General features: G+C 36.1%; 1 protein-coding gene across 2 annotated transcripts in view; it reads right to left on the bottom strand.

The window, feature by feature from the left end:
* Positions 1 to 663: 663 nt before the first annotated feature.
* LOC117925040 (bifunctional purple acid phosphatase 26-like) overlaps positions 664 to 11,949 on the bottom strand; it is a 28,342-nt gene continuing 17,056 nt past the window's right edge. For both annotated transcript variants that reach the window (XM_034843849.1, XM_034843850.1), the window contains exons 6-10: positions 9,225 to 9,363; positions 7,873 to 8,093; positions 5,004 to 5,125; positions 4,626 to 4,787; positions 664 to 1,031 (exon numbers count right to left, since the gene is read on the bottom strand). In XM_034843849.1, coding sequence (XP_034699740.1) covers positions 956 to 1,031; positions 4,626 to 4,787; positions 5,004 to 5,125; positions 7,873 to 8,093; positions 9,225 to 9,363 — 720 coding nt within the window. In that variant the 3' untranslated portion in view covers positions 664 to 955. The remainder of the gene's footprint in view (positions 1,032 to 4,625; positions 4,788 to 5,003; positions 5,126 to 7,872; positions 8,094 to 9,224; positions 9,364 to 11,949) is intronic.

The following is an 11,949-nucleotide window of genomic DNA, read 5'->3' as shown; positions in this document are numbered from 1 at the left end:
TTACTGATATATGATTCTATAGTAAATTGAATCCGGAGAATCTGTATAACCCTCCAACCAACCGGGAAGTCTACCATATTCGTACAATATTTTAAGTCCAGGGGGCGCTTGCAGGGTACTTTTCTACTTCTAATCTAGTCTCTCCTTATTTTGTAACTTTAGGCGTACTGATCACATTTAGGCTTCAGTTGGAATAAGGGTCTTCTACTTTGTAACCTTATGCACGCTCGTCACATTTGGTTTAAGCAGGAATAGGGGGCTTATTGAGCTTTGATGCATCACTAGCCTCCTTCAAAATAATTGATTTTGACTCGTGGTTTTCTGCTATCAAGGATTCACCCTTTACTTTAGGCTTTTTGGAGTTTATCAGCAGACTGCAATATTCCCCTAGTTTTATCTCTACAATTTGGTTTTGTCATTGTTAATATTACAAGTAGGATGCAATGCCAATCTACGTGTATACCTCGGAGAACTCAAATATAGGTAACATCTCAAAAGCTGGGTGACTGTTGGAGTACTGTTGTACAAACACAATAGGCTTTTGAGCTGGAAAGTGAACTTGCCCGGGTTCAGTGTTATTGCTGGATACGCCTTCCCCGCTATACAATCGAAGGGTGGTACCCATGCACTACTACATGTTTCTCGAACTGATTTACATTTCACTGCTGAAAATGGCTAGGTATCTGTTGGCAGTTTCAATGTCTACTTGTTTCAACATGGAATATTGAATTTTACCAGTCAACAATGATGAAAATAACTTGAAGGAGCAAAGTTGTAACTGTCACTCTCCAAAGGAAATTGTTAGTTCCAGAAATAGCCTGAAATTAATGGCTAAGGAAGGTTGTAAGTGTGTTTATATACAGGGTTGAAATCCAAACTGTTTTCAGCAAATCAATTTTCCATCACTGCAGGTGGGAAACCATATCGAGCTACAACCCAAGGTGCATGGATCCAGTTAATAAGGAGCAGTCCAACCAATCAGATCCCCAAGTCTATGCTTCTTCAGTTTCCTGCTTCCCAGCTTACTTGCCCTGCATGAACAAAATCATGGTACAGAAATTACTTCATTATGAAAATCCTATGATGAGTATCTGCATCTATCAGTCTATCACAATATGATAAGAAGGCTCCTTTTTGAAAACCCTAGTATCCAGGAGGTATAAATGTCCTTAGCAGGGAAGGTAAGGAAACTTCAAGATAAAGACATTTTTCATAGGACTTAATTAGAAAAACACCATCTTTGGAATCTTTCCACACTTAACTCAACTCCAACAGGCACCCTGCTCCAGAAGTACAAAAGTTCCTCCACCATCTCAAACTCGTAATCAAACAGGCTTCCGCAAAATCTTGTATGCTAACCAGGCTTTGTCCCTTTTCCATTATCCCAATAATACACAACCCAAGCATCTCTATGGATTGTTATAGCAAACAAAGTCAGAATGCAATCCTTTAGCTTTGTCTCCCAACACCACTCATCTATCCAAAATTTTGTTAATTGACCATTAGCAATGGAAATGCTAGTCTTCACTTGAAAATCTCCCCAACCCCTACTTATGGTATTTAAAAGTCGACAATCATAAGCCTCCCCAACCCCCTTCCATGATTCTCGTCCATAGACTACCTTGTTCACAAGAAAATTTCTGTGGAAATTTTCCAAGCAATGCCTTACTCAGCAGTGGAAGACTTCTTAGTGCTAGCCATCCTCCATCTAATTGGAACAGCATACATCCCCCACCTAATCAAATGGATCTTAGCATTAGGAGGATTGCTACACCACAAAAACTATCACAGAATTCTCTCCAATCTCATCTGTGGTTTTCTTAGAATCATGAAGGAGGACATCAAGTAACTTGGAAGGATACAAAGTGTGCTTTTTCAACAAAGTGAACCTAACCTACCACCCTTTGAAAGGTAGTTTTCCTTCCAAGAAGCCAATCTTTTATTAAATTTCTCCTTTATTGCAACCCAAATTTCCCTTCTACCACATCCCAAACCGCATAACTCTTGAAAGAGGCTTTCAAACAAACCCAAATATTAAGAAAGTCAACCCATTCGACATCTAAAAGTCAAGGCCAACTGTGCTCCCTCCTCTAGATTTCATTGGAATAAGCTCACTATTCTCCAAATTTATTTCTAAGCTTGAAACAACTCCAAAACACAGAAGCCCCATCTTAACACCTCAAATATAACAGTTAATAACCGCTAACCTCACAAAAACTAAGAGAATTGTCAGAAAATAGAATATATGAGATCCTAACCCCTCCTCCTTCCCTTCCTCACACCTTGAAGTCATCCATGAAGACATCATCAGAAGCCCCGATCTCTGCTAATACTCTCCACTTTGAAACTATTGTCTATCAAGGTTGAGCAAATAGACACAACATGGAAGATTCGGATATAAGGAACTACTCCACCCACAAATTCCTTGGGTTGTTTACATGCTTAGATCTTTCTCCAGCAATAATTTCTAAGGTCACTCTCTTTATTTTCATTTTTTTAAAATCTTTTTATATGGAATTGAACCAGGAACCTCCCCCTACTTTTGAGATTCACTACTCACATGGAAGACATACTTAATGTCAACCTGAAAAATTCAACCCTAATGTTTTTTCCCCTTTTTGATTCCAAAAAATAGAATAGGTCTTCTCTTCCCAATAGAAAACCTAGAGTTTGAATGAGCCTTCATGCATAGATGTTAATTTTCATGTAGATGATATTTTACACCAAGGTCTTATGGATTAGGTCTACCATCTAATAGAAAGGTTGAAACAAAACAGGATAATCTGTCATATATCTTATCACATTCTGATTTACAAGATATATGTATACAAAAAAGGGTTGACAAGAGATCTCTTAAATTAAGCAATATGATTTTTAACCTATATGGAATTTACCTAGATTTCTTGGTATAGAAAATTTGGGTCAATTTTCACAAGAAAGGAAAAAATATGGCAGGAAATATTTAAGCTAATCTTCTAATACTCCCCCTCAAGCTGGTGCAAAGATATTTTGCATTTGCAGCTTGTCTAAGATTGCATAAAATATGGAACTTGATAGGTCTTTTGTCAATATTTTTTTGATAAGTAAAAACAAAAGTGTGGATATATAAAGAAAGGGGGCCCAAAAGGTGTCCCAAAAGATACAGGAAGTATACAACGAACAGCTAAAGGCAAAACCAAAAGCAAAGAGGGTTAGCAAAAAACAACACCCGCCCTCTCCTAGAGCCCAATCAATCAAAAAAACTGATTATAGATAAATGCCAGTCATCTAAAAATGGCTTTGTCCAAGACCAAAAAATACAAATAAAAGAGTTTTTTAGCCTTTGGATCAAAAGCTCCTCATTCTCAAAAGCAAGTTTGTTTCTTTCCTTCTAAATTGTTCAAAAGATGCATAAAGGAGCTATCTTCCAAGCCTCTTTTCACTTTTTGCCCACAAACAAGCCATGCCAACCAAGCAGAGTCTCTCTAACCGTAGGAGGAAAGACCCAAGACACATCGAAGAGAGCCAAAAGCAATTGCCAAAGAACCCTAGCCTTTACATAATGAACTAGAATGTGGTCAATGGATTCTTCTTCAATATGACAAAGAAAACATTTGTTTGCTAAGGACCAACCCCTCCTCTTAACTTGACCCAAAATTAAGGTCTTCTCCCACATCGCCTCCCAAGCAAAAAACCAACCTTAGGAGGAGGAGCATAGGATCTTGAAATACTACTCATCGGAAAAGGGACTGAACCTCTTAACTCTAAGGCTACATAGAGGGACTTGACAGAAAACTTCCCACTCTTTGACTTTTCCCAAAGCACCCTATCCTCCACATCTCTAGTCACCCTCTTTCCTTGAATTCTCAAAAGGAACTTGACGTAGGACAACCCTAGGATGGTTGCCTACACTCAAGGGTAGGTGGACTAGGGTTTTATTTTTAGGGTGTAAGGAGAGAAACAAAAAATAAATTTTATGATAAAGAAATTTATAAGATAAGAAATAGAAAGAAAAAAGAAACAATGAAGAAAAGATGGAAAACCTTAGGGTCTCACTAAGACCTTCTAGGAGTTTCACTTAGAAGAAAATCAATGGAGTCTCACTATTGAGGGTTGCAACCTTGCAATGAAAGAAAATATAATATTATTAATATCAATCATCCCTTTGATTTACATTGGTTAGCCTATTTATAAATTTCTTTAAGAAATCCAAAGTCTACTAAGATTCTAACAACCTATTATGATTCTAATTCTAATTATAACATCCAAAGTCTACTAGGAATCTAATAACCTATTATGACTCAAATTCTAATTATATTATAACTCAACTAGCTAATCCTAATTAGATTCCAACAACTACCAATCCTAATTCAATTCTAATTAATATTAATCCTACTTAAAGTTTACTTGGGTCTTCCCTTTCCTCCTTGAATAAACTTTAAAAGGCTTTCCCCATCAGAACCACTCCATAATTTCCACCTTCAAATCATTGAAAGACTTAGAAAAATAAGGATTCCAACCGCCCCCTCTGACCATGGTTCAAAATTACAGTATCGTCACTGACTCGAAGGGTTTCGAGGCACATCGATCTCGGTGTCTTGGCTCGGTATTAAGTGATATGCAAAATAAGCAAAAAAAGAACTCACCAGTACTGATTGTGCAATACAAATGAGTCAGTTGAAACTTGTTTCCCATCACTATTCCGGTTCCAGCGGTAGAATGCATGTGTCCTGTTTTTTATTTCCAATGTGGAATGCCCATAACTGGCTTCCCGGAAAGCAGAATAATCAGGTTGTGGGTCTCTAAACCTACAAAACCAATGAAAGAATTGTTAAACATGACACTGCTGTGGAAAAGAATTGTGAATTTCACATAGATATTGGCAGAAGGAACTCATTCCTTTTAGCCCTTCATCAAGAATACCTGTTAGGTAAAGTGATGGATGCCCTTCCTAATTTACTTACTGTTCTAGCATTAGAAAACTAAAATCATGAGTGTGCTTTCAACCATGCAGTTTAGCTCACCTTCCAGCTAGACCTTCCTGATTTCCTCCATCGCCAACAGTTATATAAACAGGGGCAGATTCATCTGGGACAGGGTAGGGGTCACCACTAGAAACACTGTAGTGTATATTTGAGATCCGATACTGAGGAAAAAAAATTCTTCTTACTAAGATCCATTCTTAGCCAAAGATAGAACTGAAGAGGACAATTTGTAGTATTATATGTGCTTGACATCTAGTACATTCAATATCAACTAGTTCAAAACAGCCATGTTTCAAAATTTGAATTTGTTATAGAGAATGGGTTTTTTCCATTAATGAAAATAGCATACATAATTTTTCCCCAAACTCTTTGATGCAAGGTCTCTAAATTTTAAGACCCCAAAATGAGACCCTCAATGATTCATCACTAGATGCCAAATGATCTCACATTTTGGCATCAATTAGAATTAAAAAATGAGTGGTGAAAAAGGAAAAGATTCAATTTTTGGTTGATCTGTCAAATTCATATATTTATTGAATTTTTAAAAGTTTCTACCAAAATGAAAATATTTGAGAATCAGAGAAGCTTTGTTGAGTTTAGATGAGTTTCTTAAACAACAGCAACAACAACAAAAGAAGGGTCAAAAAAATTTCCCAAACTATGATAAGCATGCCTATGTTTAAATGCCAAATTATAGGGCTCTAATTTCAGAATTTCCCGATAAATGCCAGCACTCTCACAGTTTCTAACTTTGTATCTAACCAATGTATCCATTTCATTCTACATTAGAGTATTTTGTGAGTTTAGGAGTCTTTTAACAGAGACTGTCATTGTCTGAAGCTTTAATCACCCCATGGTTGGACCTTCTTTAGGAGTCCTTATATTCCGATACACTAATCATGAAAGGCCTTAAATACCAAAAATTTAATTAAAAACCGCACAACTATAAATAATATGCATGTATATAAGAGGGTGAAACCCAAAGAAACTGATATGATCTGAAGCCCTAAAATCACATCAACCATATTAATTCACAAGATTTCTTTTCTTTTAGTATTTGACAGAAGGTCCAAAATTAGTTGAGAACAAAAAATAGTGGTCAAAAGTGTTGGCAATACATTTTCTAATGGTCCAGAAATTTGAGGACACAAAATTGTGACCAATTGAAGGTACTATTTGGAGCTGTCATGACCAATATAATAATTTAGATGAAGGCACATCACATATGCTAAAATCAAAACAATCCTGAGAGTAAAGAGAAAAAGCATTAATAACAATTAGTAATTTGTAGGACTATACATTTTCGATGTACAATTTTTTTTTATTGCTTTTCTTGAAACCAAAAATATTTTTCTCCCCATTTTTCTCTCTCTTACTGATGGCAACATGACATATTTATTTTGGTTTGTACTTTTCCTTTCCCCATTAGTCTTTTTTACCACATTTTCCACTAGGAAAAAGGGTATTAGAGCAATCCTAAGGTAACTCCTACCACCAAACCAAGCTGTTGCCCCTAATCACTCTATACGCATAGCCTTAAACCTTCCATAAATCACCTGGCCCTCAGTTTTTTCAATTCCATATGCTTTCTTCTCTATCTATAGAATTTTTCTTTGATAGCTATGACATCTGCTGTGCCGGTAGGAGCTGGTGTTTCTATTACAAAAGTTAAACTTAATGAAACCAATATTATTTTAGGGTCAAAAGTTGTTGAGATCTATTTGACAGCACAGGAAAAAGAGAAATATTCAAGTGAGTTATCTCCATCTAAGATTCAAAAGAGTTTACATTCTAGCAAGAAGACAGTGATGACTTGGTGTTGGTTTTGTAATAAGTCTTTTTATTTTTTTTACAGGGAAACAAATAAATATAATAAAGGTTTTAACTGAAGGCGCACCAAAGTACACAAATTGTATAAAATGGGAGCCAAAAAAGCAACAAAAAATAACCGCCCCTTTATATGTTGATTATGTTGAAAGTTGATAAAAAGTGGAAAAAGTAACAATCGCCCAATTCACCACTCCAATCCCAATAGTCCTCCTCACCAACAGCCCAACCCCAACCCCCTCAAGTTTTCAAATTTACTAAGTATAACTTCTTAGCCACATGGATCAAATTATTTTGAACCAACTTCTCTAGTTGCCAAGTTTAATTATGTTCAAATCCTTCACTCTTGGTTGTTTTCTATAATTAGCCTCTTTATTAGCTTGAGAGGTGTGGGAACCAGAAATTGTTTTCTCACTATTTTATCTCAACACATTTATTTTGTTTCGTGATTCTTCTTTTTCCTTTAATTTTTTTTATTTATCATATTTTCCTTTTTGAGGTCATTTTCTATGATTAGCCTCTTTATTAGCTTGAGGGGTGTGGGAACCAGAAATTGGTTTCTTCCTATTTTATCTCAACATATTTATTTTGTTTCATGATTCTTCTTTTTTCCTTTGATTTTTTATTATTTTATTTTATTTTTTTTAATCATATTTTCCTTTTTGAAAATTGTATATATTCAGTAGCTAATACATGATTTATAACAATGGATGAAGAGCAATTATTTATTTCAACACTTTTTTAATATCTTCATTTTATTTTTTGCAAGTTATAATTTTTAAGGATCACACCTAGTACATAGAATGGGGACAGATAAAAGCGCAATGATATTCCTTCAGTATACCTTGGTAATGACATTCATATGGATGATCGAGATTGTTCTTTTACATGTTCTGTTTGGCAAGAGAACAGAACATTTTCCATAGGATGAGACAAGACAGAAAAACTACCAAAGATTTGTATTTCTAGAAGTTCGTTTATGGCAGAAGGGCATAGACTTGGTTTATCTATTTCATGAATATTATTAATTCTTTCCCCACAAAAAAGGAAACAAACAAAAAGGAGGGATGGAGAACCATACCGATCTTTCATAAGCATGGACATGACCAGCAAAGACTATATCAACTTTGTTAAGAATGAACCAACTCTCAAAGGCTGCTCGCATGCTTTCACCCTCCATGAAGTGCGCTTCATTACTATTGTAGATTGGCACATGCATAAGCACAATAAGCCAGGGTGTCTTCTCCCTGTTCACCCTTTTGAATTCTTCAGCAAGCCACAGCCATTGAGGTGTGTATGTCACTGTTGAAAAGGTTCAACAATTCTGATATAAGAATAGCTGAAACAAGAAAAGTAAACCATGCAAATCTGAAGAGAACCAATTCAACAAATTCTGATATAAGAATAGCTGAAACAAGAAAAGTAAACCATGCAAGTCTGAAGAGAACCAATACTTATTGTGGCAAGTTTGATAATTGGTTTTAAGCAAGAAAACAGGGGATGTTGGAGTAGTCACCAACAGCAATCCAGGATTTTTTTTTTTTTTGATAAATAACAGCAATCCAGGATTCTTATTTCTTAATTTTACACTGTAAACATCAGCATGCAGAATTTGTATCTTCAACTGAAACCTAGATGGCAAAAGATGGGGGTGGGAATGGGGAGGAGGTAGCGTTCCATATATCTCAAAAAAGAGAAAGAAGAAAGTAAAAAAAAAAACACAGGATGGGAAGGTTGTAGGTTAGGTCCCATACACAAAAAAAAAAAAAACAAAAAAAAAAACAAAGAACAAAATCACTTGATAAACTCTATTAAAATATTCCACATATATCTTGAAAGAATTAATTTCATATTATTTTAAGTGTTGCATTTAATCAATCATACTTTTTTCTAGAAAAAAAATATATTAATAGGACCAAACAAGTGGCGCACCAAAGTATGCATAATGTATTCAGAGAACACCAAAAATGCAAGCAAAAAGAAGAGAGAAACAAAAAACTTCCTCCCCCTACTTCAAGCTTAGCCAAATCAACAAAGTCTATTATGGACACAGAGTTATCATCAATGTACACTCTAACCCACTCTAAAAAATTACACATAACAGATGTTACAACCCCTTATATGATTACTTGTCAGTTTACATCTTTTCATATGATCACTTGTTGATTTACATCCCTTGATAGGATTATAGTGATCACGGAACAATAATATTTCATTTACTACACCCAGATAATTTACTTTACAGAAAAATTTTCAACCAAAAGAAAAAAGAAAAAGAAAAAAAAGAAACACACAAGTACAAGGTGTCATCATAAAAGCTGGAAATAATTTCCTTGAACTCCTTTGGCATATAGATAGCATAACAGAATATAAGAGAGCTACAGATTAATATAATGTATGAAGGAAACAAGAGACAGGGGAATGAAAAATTACCAAATGGAGAATAGCTGGACAGAACAATGATATGAGCAGATGCACGTCTGATGGCATACCAAAGAGGGCTACTGCTTTTGGAGGCTGCATAAGGTGTTGGGAATCGATAGAGATATGATTTGAAAGGAAGAACTTCCCCCTAATGATAATAAAAAAACACCTATATAATTAGAAGGCTCAAAGAATCAAAAGCAACAGATTGCATACAGTAAAGCCTTAATCCCAAGTTTTCAACTACTTGGAGTTGATTAGGATTAGAATCCTTTTTCACCACTGAGCTATATTTAGGACTATAAAAGAAAGGAAAAAGCATGTGTTGGTACCCTGATTTGAGAAAAAAAGAAAAGAAAATGGAAATCGCTTCTTTAAAATTAAATTTCTCTTCACAAATTTTGAAATATTCAAAAGCATGCACTCTCCAGTTATGCTTCCCGAAATACCCATTTTTGTTGGGTGGGAACAATTTCAAAGAAAACTTCACTCCCCTACTTTCACTCAGCTCCAGTTGACATTTCATATAAAGATGGTACAATTTTATATTTCTTACAAGGTGATGACAAGTTGAATATTCCTAAATTTATGCTTTCGACAATGTGGGGAAAAACATAAGCTGAAAAAATATTTGGGTGATTTGATTTAGTTGCTATAAATGGGATGTTGTGATTTGATTTAGTGGAGTAAGGGGATAGAATTGGCTGAATCAATGATTTTAAATTTACAATTATCACCTAATTTAGTTTTTATTTTTTTTCTGTTTTCAGGATAATGATTATTCATGCAATTGTATCCTTTTATTCTTTTTCCTTTTGCATGGACTTGAGAGTAGTTCTATATATGTTGTAATCCTAAACTTCAAAAATATAGAGGAACAATTTTTTCTCTGAACTTTCAGGGTATCAGAGCTAGGTTCCTACTGAAAGTGATACTTCTATTCCGGTCTCAAGTACTATATATATATATTTTTTTTTCTGGAACCATTAGGCTACTGGTAGGAGGATTTGATGTCTGGAGTCAACAAGGAGGAGAATGTTGGAGATTCTTCATAGCAGGTATCAATACCTACATTTCAAGCCTCACCTCGTGGCACCAATGACAATCCTTCATTGCACATCACCACTCATAAACTAAATAGACTGAATTTTCTTAGTTGGTCTAAGTTCGTTAAATTGTTTATTCATGAGAAAGGGAAACTAGGGTATTTGACTGGTGCAACAAAGACCCCAAAAGAGGATAATCTAGGCTTTCAAACATGGGACTCAGAAAACTCCATGATCTTGCTCTGGTTCGTGAATTCCGTGGAGCAGGAGATAAGTCAAACTCGAATGTTCTTACCAACAACAAAAGAGCTCTGGGAATTGGTTATGGTAACTTACTCTGATCTTGAGAATTCAGCTCAAATCTTCGAGTTGAAATCAAAGATCCATGATATAAAGCAAGGAGATCAAGTTGTGATTAAGTATTACAACATCTTGAAAGGTTTTTGGCAAGAATTAGACCTCTTTTATGCATTTGAATGGGCATGTGCTGCACATAATGTCTGTTTTAAGAAGATGATGGGGAAGGAATGAGTGTTTGAGTTCCTTGTTGGGCTAAATAAAGAATTAAATGAAGTTTGTGGACAAAATCCTTGGTAAAGAGACCTTACCCTCTATCCGAGAAGTGTTTGTTAAGGTTTGAAGGGAAGAAATCTGTAGATCTGTCATGATGGGAGGCTCTTCTTCAACCACCATCATAGAGAACTCAGCACTTGCTTCTACTGCAACTAAAGCTGCCAATGTTGCTGCTTGTCAAGGGAACTCAAAGAAGACAGGGAGCAAAGGGAAGATATCGTGTGATCATTGTAACAAACAATGGCACACTAGAGACACCTGTTGGAAGCTGCATGGGAAGCCACAAAATTGGAAAAACAATGGCAGATTTCATGAGAGCAGCAGACCAAAGCATGCATGCTGCAGCCAAGAGTCCAACAACCATAACTGAAACATCTCCATTCAGTAAAGAGCAGCTGGAACACCTCTATAGGTTATTTGATCAGTCTCCATCTTCTATCAATTGTATTATTTACCTATGATGGGAGAGAGAGAGCGAGCGCGACAGCGTGCGAGCTCGTGAGGCCGGAAAAAGGAGAGATGACGCCGGCGAGGGAGATGAAGATAAGGATGGGTCCCGAAGAAGGCAAAAGGGGAGCAGGTTCGCAGTAGAATCTAAGGTGTTTGAGCTAGAACTGTTAGAGAGAAGAGGAAAATCCCAAATATTTATAGAGGAAAGTAAAGGGGGAGTCTCGTCTTGGGTTAGAATGGGATTGGAGAGTTTAGGGTTCCTTATGGAGGGCTTAAACTTCTGTATAAGGGACGAGAAGGAAGATAAATGGGTGAAGGAATGGAAGGAACAGGGGAGATCCTTCTCTCTGCTGCGAAGTGCAAATAAAGCGGGATGCTTCCTCCGGCTAGGGGTAACTGATTTGGAACGAAAACAATATTGTATCTTCATCCCAAAAGGCAGAGGAGGAAAAAAGGGATGGATTGAAATGGCGGAAAATTTACAGACTTTGTGCAGGTCACTCGATAGGAAGAACAATACGCAAAAAGAAAAGGTAGGGGGAAATATGGATGTGAAGAGAACGTTCGCGGAAGTGGTGAGAAGACCGATTTGCAGAGTTGCAGTGAAGGTGAGAAGGGAGGAAACTATAGGACTGTTACAGAAATTGGGTCATTGTGCTGTGGCG

This window comes from Vitis riparia, chromosome 11, assembly GCF_004353265.1.
Source record: "Vitis riparia cultivar Riparia Gloire de Montpellier isolate 1030 chromosome 11, EGFV_Vit.rip_1.0, whole genome shotgun sequence".
In the NCBI taxonomy this organism is placed as follows: Eukaryota; Viridiplantae; Streptophyta; class Magnoliopsida; order Vitales; family Vitaceae; genus Vitis; species Vitis riparia.
This window is presented reverse-complemented; position numbering and strand designations above follow the sequence as displayed.